Raw genomic sequence first — 15,000 nt, forward strand, 5'->3', positions numbered from 1 at the left:
CCAACGAGGAACAGATCAGCATCCATGACTTTATCCTGGAAGCTACACAGGTGTGTGTGTGTGTGTGTGTGTGTGTGTGTGTGTGTGTGTGTGTGTGTGTGTGTGTGTGTGTGTGTGTGTGTGTGAACTGAAACATCTGCCTTGTCAGATTTGAGGGGGAGCACACAGAACTCAAACAGAGCACTCAGACGTTTTGGGCATGGTTAAGGACAGAGTTGCAGAGTGTGAGAGATGTTTGGAGCCAGCAGGGGGCGATGATGGAACCAGCTCTGTAGATTTTCAAACTTTCACCTGCTCAGATAGATGAGAAAATATTGATCCATGTCCTTTCTCATTGTCCAGTGCGCAGCATCTGTTCGTCATGTGACTTTACCCACTGCATTAATGTGAAGGTTCATTGTATAGGTCCTAACTCGAGTCAAATGGATGAGTTGTTTGAACTGTTCTAAACCTTCATCTAACCTTTGTCTCTCTCTTTCTTGCTGTCTTTCTTTGCCTGTCTGTTGACCAGGATGATTACGTATTAGAGGTTCGGCACTTTCTGTGCCCAAAGTGGCCAAACCCCGACGCACCCATTAGCAGCACTTTCGAGCTCATAAACGTTATTAAAGAGGAGGCGGCCTCCCGCGATGGACCAACCATCGTCCACGATGAGTGAGTCTGACATTTTATTCAGCCTCATATTCTCTCAGCACATCCCTGATGTGTCAAAGCTGTCAAAGATTAAAGTAACTAACACTGTACTTTACTGAGACCAGAGTTTCAAATGAAAATATAGTTGGAAAGAACAGAGTGAAGAGAACTACAGCACAAGCTTTTGGAAGAGTCATGCAGCTGAATGTTAAATAAAGTCTCACTGGCCTCGTCCAGTCAAGTTGCCATCACCAGCAGCTTCTGTTAAATGTTGCACGCTTTCATTTTCAAGATAACGAGAGACAGACAACAGAAGAACATTTTGTTTTTGTTACAGGTTACACAGTTTTTCCTGATGATTTCATGTTTTTTAGGTAACACTGTGTTTGTTATTCCAAATATTGATTAGCTCCATAGTGCCCTTTCACAGCGTAGTATGTATGTATGTGTGTGTATATATATATATAATATTATACAGAGTGTGAACAAAAAACATTGACAAGACGTATAGAGACACTAACATTCCTGACTGTTCTGCTGCAGCCATAGCGTGGAAACATGGAAACACACCCAAGCAAACTGCCCAATTAAGCCTCATGAAAGTGTCTTTAGTATTGACACACATTAGTGTTCTTGAATGACACTCTAATCCAGACACTCTGCTCATGTTTATTCATTACGATAATGAAGATTGCTTGTCGCATCCTCAAGAAGAAAAGTGACTAATTGAGCCCTTCATCTGGTTGCTATGGCACAGCCGGCTTACAGCACCTAAGAGATTGTCAGTTTGAGACTCGTCCTAATTGTCTGCACGCTCATTATTCAGCCAGGCATGGGTTGTTAGCAGTGGTTTCTGCTGAGCTCCTGACAGGGCTGCTAATAGAAGAGGAGACTCTTTACATTATGAAGGCGACCCACTGTTCTCCAGGGAGCCTCATACCGGTCTGAGCTGTCATCCTGAAGTGGATTCACTTGTGAATAAATCTTTAATCTCTGAGGTGACATTCCTAATCTGTGAGGGTCTCCACTCCCTGGTTGAGCCACTGTCAAGAACTCACAGTTGTAAAGGTCTTTACAGAGTCCCAAATCAGGAATTTTGAGGAATCAAAACAGACAGAACAAGTGCAGAAAAGACACAGCTGCAGCATAAACCTCTGGGGAGTCATAAACACTAGTAGGTGGTGATAAACACACACAACAGGAAATCTACTTTTAATAGTGTCTGTCAAAAGTTTTCTAAGCTGTGTAAGGGATGATAAAAAACATTCTAATAAATTCTAGTGAAGTCCATACAGCTGCTGTTCTCAGATAGACTTCATGAGTTCATCAACAGCTGAGCGACACTATAAGTACAGTGTTGGAACAATATAAAACAGATGATTAAACTATAATGTGTTTCTTTTTCAAAAGCACTGCATGATTTTTCTTTTACAGTCATATAAATATTTCCTTAAATGTATTATTATACTTTACTACTATCCCCTTTAATGCCGTGACCACTGCAAATCCCCACTGTGGCACTAATGAAGGCCTATGGTATCTATTTCATAATGATGAGCGAGAAATCTGCGGTAACTATCTTCCAAGGCCTTGTCATTTAGAGGAACAAGTGAAACATTATGGTTATTACAAGCTCCTAACTAAACACTTGCTCTTTTTCACACTGTAGATTTTCCTTTCATGCTTTGCTTCACCACTAACTGGCAGTAAAAGCTGCACTGGATCTGAAAAAACAACTCAATGAACAATATGTTGATGAATCAGTGGAGGAGTTAAAAACCCAGACCCTGACTGTGTGTGTGTGTGTGTGTGTGTGTGTGTGTGTGTATGTGGTATGTGGTATGTGGTATGTGGTATGTGGTATGTGTATGTGTATGTGTATGTGTATGTGTGTGTGTGTGTGTGTGTGTGTGTGCGTGTGCGTGTGTGTGTGTGTGTCTCTCAGGTGGGGGGCAGTGTCAGCCGGTATGCTGTGTGCAGTCACCACCCTGTCTCAGCAGCTGGAGAGCGAGGGTGCAGTCGACGTTTATCAAGTGGCCAAGATGATCAACCTCATGAGGCCAGGGGTCTTCACAGACATTGTGAGTAGATATGCTCTGTTCCTTAACGCTGTTGAAATTATAGGATAATGGGAAGTGTAAGTATGTAGTAGCAGTAGTAAAAATATGACCGTTGTCTCTTCTCTGTCTTTCACTGATGGATCCACAGGACCAGTACCAGTACCTATACAAAGCTCTGCTCAGCCTTGTCAGCACCAAGGAGAACAGCTTGGGTCTTCTGGCCAGGGACATTAACGGGACTTTGGCGTCCATGTCCGACCAGTCCGATCAGGCAGAGAGCATGGAGTCGCTGGTCTAAGAGAGGCCCTTCGAGGGCCTGGAGCTGAGCTGAGGGCGTCCTATGGGTCCAAACACCTGATGAGGTCCCTGAGCCCACAAAGGAGGCACTTAACTTTGTAAAACGTCAAGGAACTATTGTGAACAAGACTTTTTGAGGCCTTTTTTGCCAGACTCTTGGTTAAAATGAATAACCTGATTACTTTTTTACACTGATGAAAAGTTTTTGATATTTATTTTTTTCGCCATTTTATGTCTTAATGTTCTCCTACTGAAGGGTTTGCACCTGCGTTTTTAAGTTTCACGATGGCGTCAGTAGGCAACGAGAAACACTTTTCTGTCTTTTCTTGTTTGCACTATATAATGTCAGTGTTACTGCCTATACTAAAGCTGACACACTTGGCTTTTCTCCACTCAAGCTCCGATTTTTTTGACATTCCACGGCTTTGGCCCTTATTAAACCAACTGCTTCTGTGAAGGACGTTGTTCTGCCTGCCACCCACCAGTTGATTTGAAACGGAGGAAGGCATGAACTCTCCGCCTCGGTAACAAAAAGCTGTTAGACTTCAGCTCAGCGTGACCTCCTCTGGCCTGCTCATCGATAGTACTCATATTACCACTCATTTATCACAAGCACCGACATCTTGGAGCATATCTCCACGGACAAGTAGCGCTTGTTTCTAAAATCAATTTCTTTTTGACCTATTTTCTTTTTTTGCCTTGTTTTCTTGTCACTCTCCTTCTTATTAGCAAGTCACACCCATGTTAGAATACCTAAGGTGGTGTAACAACTGCTACTGTGAAATTCTATTATTATTTCTTTGTATAATTCATATTATGTTTTTTAATATATGGAAATACTGTATGTATACATATATAAATATATCCTTATCATAATAACTTTGTGATTTTTGTACATGTCCTTTGTGGCCTCTTGCCTCAGGCCGGTTGTTTTCCTCCACCACGTCCACTCCAGTCCATACAGCTGATCCCAGCCACCTGAAGCAGACTCTCTCAGTCCTCATACATTCTTGTATGCTGCTATGTCATCTGAACTCACACACATCCATACACATACAGTACAAACGCCACCAGTAGTGAGTGATTTTACATTTTGCAATATTTGACACAACTACAACAGATGATGAAACAACATGACATCTCCCATCTTTCTGAAAATCACATTTTCAAAGTTTTTCTTTTTTCTTTTTGCAGTCATGAATTTTCTTTCTGACAGACAAGCACGGATTAAGAACATGAGGCCTGAATGTGGAGCGCTCACTTACTCACATGCACCAGTGTGTGGTGTCATTACAGGGTTGAATCAGTCTGATCTGCAAGGGAACTGCAGACTCAAAAATACAAGCTCTATGCAACAAGTTGGTTGGGTTTTAGAAATCTGAAACAGGGTTCTTAGTGTTAGTCTCGTCCAGATTTGAGACTCACTGCAGTGCGTTTATTATTTTTTAAATCGGTTTATTTTAGTTGCACTTATGTCATGTGGTCAGAGTAAAAACTGCTTAATAATGCTCTTCTTTTAGGTGCTAAACATGACTCTAAATAGTACATCTATAATAGTTGTATGTGCTGTAAGAATGTAAAATCTGATAACAAATATTTCTCCTCATGATTCTCTGTAATTAATTTGCATATTGGATGCCTGCAGCCCAATCTGTCTTCTTAATTTCTTTTCTGATGAATCACAAGTTACTTTATTTCCCATGAGTCTGTGGCCTCTGTAGGGTTGGGTATGAAAAGCTGGAGTGTGTTATCAACTCCAGATTTCAATAAATCTGCCTTAACCAACTCCCATGTATAATGTTCACAATATGGTGGATGAGAGCCAGTGCGCAAAGATGTGGCTACAGTTCTGCGTGTAACATGACTCAGCTTTTCCTGAGTTCATGTTCTCAGCCGTCATCAGGAACAACAGATGTGTAAAAACTCTAACTTAATAAATATTTAAGTTGTGCTTTGCCAGGATATTTACATTTTTATTTATTTTAATGACAAGCAACGACCGCACTATGCCTCATCGTTTATGTTACACGATTGTTAATGGCAGCTTAAATGTATTGAAAGTGTTTTCTTTCAGTATATTTTGCTTTCTTTTCTCACTCAAACATTATCATAAATCTATATAAAGTAATTTGTTAAGAAATGAAATCGATAAGCAGATTATTCATTTTGATTAGCAGCAGTACCCAGCCCTACTCAACACTACTCCTGTTTTTCGTATTTGTCTTGTTGTGGACAAATTCTATGAAAAGACCAAAATGAAGCACACTGTAAACCCAAACAGTACTACAAACTCATAACTCAAAGTGGGCTAATGAGTTCACCCGACACTGAAACATTAAGTATTCTTAACGAATATCTCGTTTTGATTTGAACACTGTCACTTAACTTGAAACGTCTAAATTAACAGGCGTACGTGAGGGGACGTGACGTCTGACGTCACTATACCCAACTGATCAGGGCACGTATCGAGAACATTTAAAATATATTCCAAAAGAATTGAATTAATAACAATAAACCAAACTAATCCCGAAAACCTGACTTATCAATGAGTAACATGTGAGGCATAGCATCTGCATTATATAAGTATTAATAGAATATAGAATAAGTTATAGAAGAAGCAATAGAGTGTCTCTGTACTTACCACACTGAATATTTAAATGAAAAGGTTACTGAGTTTGTAGAAGCAAACCTGGCTGTGCCTCATTCTCAACGCCAGATAATTCTTCTTTGCTTCGCCCTGAACAGTGGCAGCTTCTAAAATGCACCAGCACCAACAACCAGGTTTGTTTGTTTGAGTGCAGGTGAAGTCAGGTAACATGGTGCAACAGTGGGAAGTCCTCATATGGACGTGAAAGGCAAAAGTCACAACGATTGTAATAGCTGAGAGCGACAGATCAGGTCAGTCCTCAAATCTATCATACAGGACAACAAAAAGAAAAGTGTTTTTGTTTACCTAATGAAGCATGTGTCACTATTGAGTGGCTATTAGTCTAAATTAATGTGATATATTGGGGGCACAAAAAAAGCAATATTTCTCAGCTCCTGGTTTTAAAATTGAATCATACAGTGTGTAAAAAACTCATGAAACTAAACTAAATAGGACCTGTTTACAGCTGTTAGCATTCAGTTGCATGGTTTCAGCGTCTTCGGCAGCTGTTACACAATCTGTTGAAGTTTCCACAGTTTCTCTGAATCACACACATCCAAGTTTACCAAGAACTGTCCAATGACAAGAAAAGCATGAATGAAAAGTAAACAGGGGGGCTGCTCTGGCCTTTCCTAAAGTGGTAAATACCTCCTCTCTCTGTCTCTCTCTCGCTGCTGATCTCTGGCTCTCTCTCCTCTCTTGTCGTCCTCTGTTCCCTGTCTCTCTGTCTCTCTCTGTTCCCTCACTCTTGTCTCTGTCTCCTCGCTCTCTCTCTCTCGCTCTTTCACCTTCTCCCTCTTCTCCTCTCCCCTCCCTGTCCTCTCTCTCTCCCTGTCCTCGTCTACTCTGTCCTCCTCTTGTCTCTCTCTCTCTCTCCGTTGTCGCTCTCCTTGTCCTCGCTCTCTCTGTCTCTCTCTCTGGTCTCTCTCTCTCTGTCGTCTCGCCTTCCTGCTCTCCTCCTCTCTCTCGTGTCTCTCCCTCTCTCCTGTACTCTGGTCTTGCTCTCGCTTTTGGTCGGCTTCAGCTCTCCTCTCTCTCTCCTCTCTCGGTCTTTCCTCTGTCCGTTTCTCTCTGTCCGCTTCCTCGGTCTCTCTCATCCTGCTGCTCTCTGTGTGCTCTGTCTCCTCGGTCGCTCTCTCTGTGCCCTCCTGTCGCTCTCGGTATGTCCCGTCTGTGAGCAGCGGAGCGAGCGAGGGTCGGCCCTAGCACCTTGCCCGGGCATCAAGGCACCGACTACAGTAACGACTCTTACAGCAATGGGAGCACTTCTTCTGTCAATCATTGATCGTCACACTCTCTGATTTTGTATAGTGTTGTCCAAATCCGTCAAATGGATCTCCCCAGTCATTGCTGAAGATTTTGACTCAACTCCAACCGTTAACAGGGTACTTGGTGTATTAGTGTTAGAAAAAAGCCTAAAAGCCTTCATTCTCCATAAGCATCTCAGTTGTGGTCGTTATAGAAACTCTTCCTGTAGATAATATTGGAGGTAAATTTACACAGAGGTAATTGACAACCCTACGCCAGCCCACATTGTGGGTTCTCTGTTTGTTGTCAGCTTGAGGATGTCACATCCCAGAAAACACAAAAGGCAGTAAAACAAGCTGAGTGTGCCCATTGTAAATAAGCAGGAGTTTACAAGTAACCCTTCACCCCCCGAAAGGCCGGCGAAAGCGTTTCACGTGCTGTTTGGTGTCTTCGTTGTCGGGTGAGGTCCAGAGTGAGATCAGAACTGAGCTCACAGCCGTCCAGTTCAAAGCTCTTCATTTATTCCTTTAGAAAATGAACCAGACTTTCTGCTGATGAGCCTGCTTTTTTTCTACACTGCGTGCAGCTTAAAATCCAAGATGAATGTGGGTGTGAATGTTGTGGAGTGACTCTCCCGCTGACGTTGTTTTTTTCTCAGGGTTTACTACGACGGTATAGTTTCATCATTACCCAGCATCCTCTGCCCCACACCACAAAAGACTCTGGAGAATGATTTTGGGACCCAAAATGCACAAATTATTGTTATGCTAACCTTACCTGCCAACCATGGACTGGTAGGAAACACACACACACTCCCACACACAACACACACACACACCACACACACATACAGTAAAGGGTGAATAGTGCCCACGTTTGTTGTTTGGCTGCTGACTAGCCTGTGTTGAAGTGTATATGAGTACACACCGCACAACACACCTATCATGAGCCAAAGTACCATGCTGTTTTATATGGAAGGTGTTTTTGTGGAACAACATGAGCAAACTGTCTGTGAGTCTCATAGCATTCCCTGACTTTTATGAACACACATGGCACTCATATGCAATCATAACACAACACACACACCACCACAACACACACACAACACACACCACACACACACACTGGGTTTGTATATGGCAGACGAATGTCTGCTCATTGATCCTGTGATCCTCTGAAGTCTGGCTGGGCCTCAGAGTTCTGCCTGAGTTGGTTTACGGGAGAATACTACTTGCACATGTTATGGTGGTGGTCTAAAGTAAAGCTGCACTGTATGGTAAAAACTTATTCGGTCGGTCATTTTGATATGCTTATGCTTTATATTAGTGGGAATGGAATGTCCTTTGGCATCACAAGTTACATTTTCACCGGACAAACTCCAAAACATCTGATTGACGTGACGTTTTCTGGGGTCTGTACCCCAAACAACGTGTTTTCTTACATCTGGAAAAGAACATTTGTAGGCCGGGGGAATCCCTGCAGCACGTGTAGTATTCATCAATCACATGCCACCGTTGTCACAACGTTTTTACATTTATCCACAAAACTGCAGTTTTTCTTGTATTTTTCAATGAGATTGTGTGCAGCCAAGTTTCTTAAACTCTCCTCCCGGGCCCCAGAAGGAAGCGGTGTGAAGTCTGAGCTGAGGCTGTGTTGATAGAAGGATTCTCTTAAACAATAGAAGAGGCAGGTTTGCTACAACCAGTTTTCATGAATTTAACTTTAAACTTTGAATTATTACGTCCTAATTATTGGTTGACAGGTGGCCAGTCCGCTGTCCGTGAATTAGAACAGATCATCTCACGTTATTCTGCATATTGCCACAAAACGAAAAAAATCATTTGAATTCAGTTTGCTGTCAATCGTTCCGTAATATACTGTAAAACAACCTTTGATTAATTAAGAATCGGACGTTTGCAGTCGTTTTCAAACTTTAATAGCAGGGCCAGGGGTTAGGAAGCTCTTTTTTCAAGATGACCACAGGCCTGTGATAAGTTAATTAAGAGATATCACCAGTCAGTGGTTGGGGTTCTGAAGAACTTGAATTGTAGTCCACTACAGAGGGCTGTAGTCCCACTCCTCATCTCTTCAGAACTACATGTATACATTTTCTAGCTATAATAAACACCTACCACTGACGTTTTCAGCAGCAGAGGTTGGCAAGTTTGGATCTGATCTGCGCTGCTGCATCAATTTGAATCTTTTATAATCTTTTATGAAACTGTTCAAATGAGGTGGGTAAGTACTCTTTAAACATTTAAAGCAATTGGCCTATGCACACCTGAAACAGGGCTGAAGTGAATGTCATAGTGATCAGGACACAACTAGAAACACAAAAACCCAGTTTAAAACTGGACAGGACCAGGACCAGGGTGGAATGGAAAGAAAGAATCAGGATGGACTCTTGAACATGGACAGGACACACATATCACAAACAGACAAAGTGTTCGTAAAAGGAAAGCACTTTACAAGAAGCTTCAGTAGCTTTAAAAAACCCCTGTGAATGAGGCTTTGCAAATTTCCAGTCATACGGCAGGTACAACAGGGGCAATCCTAACTGGAAACAATGGCCTATTTGGGTCTTTTAACAAAGCCTGTAATTGAAAGCTTTCGGTCACATTTCTCATTGCATAACGCTGATAAAACTCAATGTGTTTGTCTTTCTCCTCCTCTTCTGATTGTTTATTTTACACAAATCAAATGCGAAATTTCTCTACAAACACACGGTAATATTGTGGTGTAACAGTAACTAGTACATACAGTAACAGTGCGAACTTGTGGTTGCAGTGAAGTGAAAGAATAAACACAGCAGTGAAACCGGATCTGTGCTCTCTGCAGAGGCGGAAGATGAGTTTACGTAACTGGCCAGGTCGGGAGGAGGCCATGGACTGCGAGACGTTACTGTCACCCTCACAGTGAAAGACAGACGCCTGTTTGTCCAACGAGGAACAGATCAGCAATCCAATGACTTTAATCCTGGAAGCTACACAAGGTGTGTGTGTGGTGTGTGTGTGTGTGTGTGTGTGTGTGTGTTGTTGTGTGGTGTGTGTGTGTGTGTGGTGTGTGGGTGTGGAACTGAACATCTGCCCTTGTCAGATTTGGAGGGGAGCACACAGAACCAAACAGAGCCCAGAGCTTTTGGGCATGGTAAGGACAGAGTTGCAGAGTGGTGAGAATTGTTTGGAGCCAGCAGGGGCGATGATAGGGAAACCAGCGTTTGTTCTGTAGATTTTTCATTTAAACTTCACCTCTCAGATAGATGAGAAATATTGATCCATGTCCGTTCTCATTGTCCCCCCCAGTGCGCAGCCTCTGTTCGTCCATGGTGACTTTAACCCACTGCATTAATGTAAGGTCATTGTAGATGTCCTAACTCGAGTCACATGGATGAGTTGTTTTGAACTGTTTCTAAAAACCTTGCATCTAATTACCTTTTAGGTTCCTCTCCTTTTCTTGCTGTCTTTCTTTGCCTGTCGTTGACCAGATGATGTACGTAATAGAGGTTTCGGCACTTTCTTGTGCCAAAGGGGCCAAACCCCGACGCACCCATTAGCAGCACTTCGAGCTCATAAACGTTATAAAGAGGAGGCGGCCTCACGCGCGATGGCCAACACCCCCGCCCCACGAGGAGTGAGTCTGAAATTTTATATTCAGGCCCAATTCTCGCACATCCCTGATGTGTCAAAGCTGTCAAAGATTAAAGTAACTAACACTGTACTGTTACTGAGAACCCAGAGTTTCAAATGAAAATATAAGTTTGGAAAGAACAGAAGTGAAGAGAAGTACAGCACAAACCTTTGGAAGAGTCATGCAGCTGAATTTATAAAGTCCGGACACTGGGCCTCTCCAGATCAAGTTCGCATCACCAGCAGCTCTGTTTAAATGTTGCACAAGTTCAGTTTCACGCTTTCATTTTCCAAGATACGAGAGACAGACAACAGAAGAACATTTTGTTTTTTGTTACCAGGTTAACACAGTTTTCCTGATGATTCTTTCATGTTTTTTAGGTAACACTTTGTGGTTGTTATGTCCAAATGTGATTAGCTACCATATGCCCTTTCCACAGGCGTAGTATGTATGTAAGTGTGTATATATATATATAATATAGATATAGTATATTATACAGAGTGTGAACAAAAACACTTGACAAGACGTATGAGAGACACTAACATTGCCCCTGACTGTTCTGCCTGCGCCATAGCGGTGGAAACAGGAAACACACCCCAGCAAACCGGCCCATTAAGCCTCATGAAAGTGTCCTTTAGTATTATGACACACATTAGGTGTTCTTGAATGACACGTCGAAGCACACGCTCTGCTCATGTTTATTTCAGTTACGATATGAAAATTGCTTGTCGCATCTAAGAAGAAAAAGGACTAATTGAGCCATTCATCTGGTTGCTATGGCACAGCCGCTTACAGCACCTAAGAGATGGTCAGTTTTGAGACTCTGTCCTACATTGTCTGCACGCTCATATTCAGCCCAGGCATGGGGTGTGTTAGCAGTGGTTTCTTCTGCTGAAGCTCTGACAGGGCTGCTAAGTAGAAGAGGAGACCGCTTTACATATATGAAGGCGGACCCACTTCTCCAGGGTAGCTCATACCGGTCTGAGCTGTCATCCTAAAGTGGATTCACTGTGAATAAATCTGTTAATCCTGAGGTGACATCCAATCTGTGAGGGCTCCACTCCCTGGTTGAGCCACTGTCAGAACGTCACATTGTAAAGGTCTTTTAGACCAGAGCCCAAATCAGGAATTTTTGAGGAATCAAAACATGACAGAAGAACAAGTGCAGAAAAGACAAGCTGCAGCATAAACCTCTGGGGAGTCATAAACACAGTAGGTGGTGATAAACACACACAACAGAAATCGTACTTTTAATATGTGCTGACAAAAGTTTCTAAGCCTGTGTAGGGATGATAAAAAACATTCTAAATAATTCCTAGTGAAGTCCATACACTGCTGTATCTCAGATAGACTTCAATGAGTTTAATCAACAGCTGAAGGCGACACTAAAGTACAGGTGTGGAACAATAGTAAAAACAGATGAATTAAACTGACAATGTTTTCTTTTTTCAAAGCACTGGGCATGATTTTTCTTTTAACAGTCATATAAATATTTCCTTATAATGTATTTTATTAGTGAGGGGTCAAAATACGCGTTAATTTTGGCGAGTAATTTTAAAGAATTAACGCGTTAAAAAAAAAATAACGCAATTAACGCGGTTTTGTTTACTTCCGGTGGCCGGCCGCCATTTTGGATGTGGAAAAGTAGAGCGTGGCGTCCCAGATATAGTTAGTGTTGTGTGTGAATGGTGGTTATAAGAGGCATAAACTTAAAGCCCTCACGAGATGCGCCCTGGGCGGTCGCCCACATGCCCCACAGCTAAAAACGGGGGCCCTGGTTTGTTTTAGTGGATTACGGGCAGAGTCTGCCAATCTCCATATGGCTGGACATGAATTGTATCGGAAAATCGGACAATCACCTGCACAGGAGGCGCACCGCTCGCTGGAACTCCGTGTATACTATCGTCTAGTAGAATCGTATCCGTAGACATATAGAAGGGAGAGTCTGATGGTGTAAAGATGGATAAGGACGCGAGCTTATTAGGGGAAACGATTCATTGTTAAAAGGAAGTTTGCCCGACGGCTCGTTGGACAAAAACAAGGCAATTTGCACATTTGCAAAGGCCGAATTTAAAATTCCACAGAAGTAAACACGACTTTTAAACAAATCACCGCAAGCAAAACAACCCCAGTCTACCTACAGGAGTGGCAACTCCTCAGTAATTTCCTCATTCTGGCGTTTTTTCTGTTGCCGGGGCATATGGCACTCTAAGCCAATAACATGAATCGATTTTTCAATACTTTAATCTGGGTTTAGTTCTACATTATTTGATCATTTTACATAAATAAATATGTCATTAGAAGCTTCAGTCCTCAGAAAAATGCATTTAATTTATTGATACATTTATTGATAGATTTAATCGGCGATTAACGCGATTAATTCCAGAAATTTTTGGCGATTTAATTAGTTAATTTTTTTATAAATCGATTGACAGCCACTAATTAATTATACTTTACTACTACCCCTTTAATGCCGTTACCACTGCAAATCCCCACTGTGGCACTAATGAAGGCCTATGGTATCTATTCATAATGATGAGCGAGAAATCTGCGGTAACTATCTTCCAAGGCCTTGTCATTTAGAGGAACAAGTGAAACTTATGGTTATTACAAGCTTCTAACTAAACACTTGCTCTTTTTCACACTGTAGATTTCCTTTCATGCTTTGCTCACCACAACTGGCAGTAAAAGCTGCACTGATCTGAAAAACAACTCAATGAACATATGTTGATGAATCAGTGGAGGAGTTAAAAACCCAGACCTGACTGTGTGTGTGGTGTGTGTGGTGTGTGTGTGTGTGTGTGTGTGTGTGTTGTGTGTGTGTTGATGTGGTAGTGTGTAGGTGTGTGTGTGTGTGTGTGTGTGGTGTGGTGTGTGTTGGAGGGATTGTTTTTTTGTGTGTGTGTGTGTTGTGGTGTGTGTGGGTGCGTGTGCGTGTGCGTGTGTGTGTCTCTCAGGTGGGGGGCAGTGTCAGCCGGGAGCTGTGTGCAGTCACCACCCTGTCTCAGCAGCTGGAGAGGCGGGGTGCAGTCGACGTATCAAGTGGCCAAGATGATCAACCTCATGAGGCCAGGGGTCTTCACAGACATTGTGAGAGATATGCTCTGTTCCTTAACGCTGTTGAAATTATAGGATAATGGGAAGTGTAAGTATGTAGTAGCAGTAGTAAAATATGACCGTTGTCTCTTCTCTGTCTTCACTGATGGATCCACAGGACCAGTACCAGTACCTAACAAAGCTCTGCTCACCTGTCAGCACCAAGGAGAACAGCTTGGGTTTCTGGCCAGGGACATTAACGGGACTTTGGCGTCCAGTCCGACCAGTCCGATCAGGCAGAGAGCATGGAGTCGCTGGTCTAAGAGAGGCCCTTCGAGGGCCTGGAGCTGAGCTGAGGGCGTCCTATGGGTCCAAACACCTGATGAGGTCCCTGAGCCCACAAAGGAGGCACTTAACTTTGTAAAACGTCAAGGAACTATTGTGAAAAAGACTTTTTGAGGCTTTTTTGCCAGACTCTTGGTTAAAATGAAAACCTGATTACTTTTTTTACACTGATGAAAAGTTTTTGATATTTATTTTTTTCGCCATTTTATGTCTTAATGTCTCCTACTGAAGGGTTTGCACCTGCGTTTTAAGTTTCACGATGGCGTCAGTAGGCAACGAGAAACACTTTTCGGTCTTTTCTTGTTTGCACTATAAATGTCAGTGTTACTGCCTATACTAAAGCTGACACACTGTGGCTTTCTCCACTCAAGCTCCGATTTTTTGACATTCCACGGCTTTGGCCCTTATTAAACCAACTGCTTCTGTGAAGGACGTTGTTCTGCCTGCCACCCACCAGTTGATTTGAACGGAGGAAGGCATGAACTCTCCGCCTCGGTAACAAAAAGCTGTTAGACTTCAGCTCAGCGTGACCTCCTCTGGCCTGCTCATCGATAGTACTCATATTACCACCATTTATCACAAGTACCAGACATCTTGGAGCATATCTCCACAGACAAGTAGCGCTTCTTTCTAAAATCAATTTCTTTTGACCTATTTTCTTTTTTTGCCTTGTTTTCTTGTCACTCTCCTTCTTATAGCAAGTCACACCCATGTTAGAATACCTAAGGTGGTGAACAATGCTACTGTGAAATTCTATTATTATTCTTTGTATAATTCATTTATGTTTTTTTAATATATGGAAAACTGTATGTATACATATATAAAATATCCTTATCATAATAACTTGTGATTTTTGTACATGTCCTCTTGCGTGGCCTCTTGCCTCAGGCCGGTTGTTTTCCTCCACCACGTCCACTCCAGTACATACAGCTGATCCCACCACCTGAAGCAGACTCTCTCATCCTCATACATTCTTGTATGCTGCATGTCATCGGAACTCACACACATCCATAACAAACAAACGCCACCAGTAGTGAGTGATTTTACATTTTGCAAATTTGACACAACTACACAGATGATGAAACAACATGACATCTCCCATCTTTC

General features: G+C 42.4%; 1 protein-coding gene across 3 annotated transcripts in view; it reads left to right on the forward strand.

The window, feature by feature from the left end:
• LOC104933232 (receptor-type tyrosine-protein phosphatase gamma) overlaps nt 1–4,962 on the forward strand; it is a 369,578-nt gene extending 364,616 nt beyond the window's left edge. For 2 of the 3 annotated variants that reach the window (XM_027279290.1, XM_027279288.1), the window contains 4 exons: nt 1–50; nt 512–654; nt 2,579–2,714; nt 2,842–4,962. The exon at nt 1–50 is cut by the window's left edge and continues 97 nt beyond it. In XM_027279290.1, the coding sequence (XP_027135091.1) occupies nt 1–50; nt 512–654; nt 2,579–2,714; nt 2,842–2,991 (479 nt within the window). In that variant the 3' untranslated portion in view covers nt 2,992–4,962. The remainder of the gene's footprint in view (nt 51–511; nt 655–2,578; nt 2,715–2,841) is intronic. The other variant, XM_027279289.1, reaches the window with a different exon arrangement.
• The last annotated feature ends 10,038 nt before the right edge of the window (nt 4,963–15,000 follow it).

The sequence above is a fragment of the Larimichthys crocea genome, chromosome VI, assembly GCF_000972845.2.
Source record: "Larimichthys crocea isolate SSNF chromosome VI, L_crocea_2.0, whole genome shotgun sequence".
Lineage (NCBI taxonomy): Eukaryota > Metazoa > Chordata > Actinopteri > Sciaenidae > Larimichthys > Larimichthys crocea.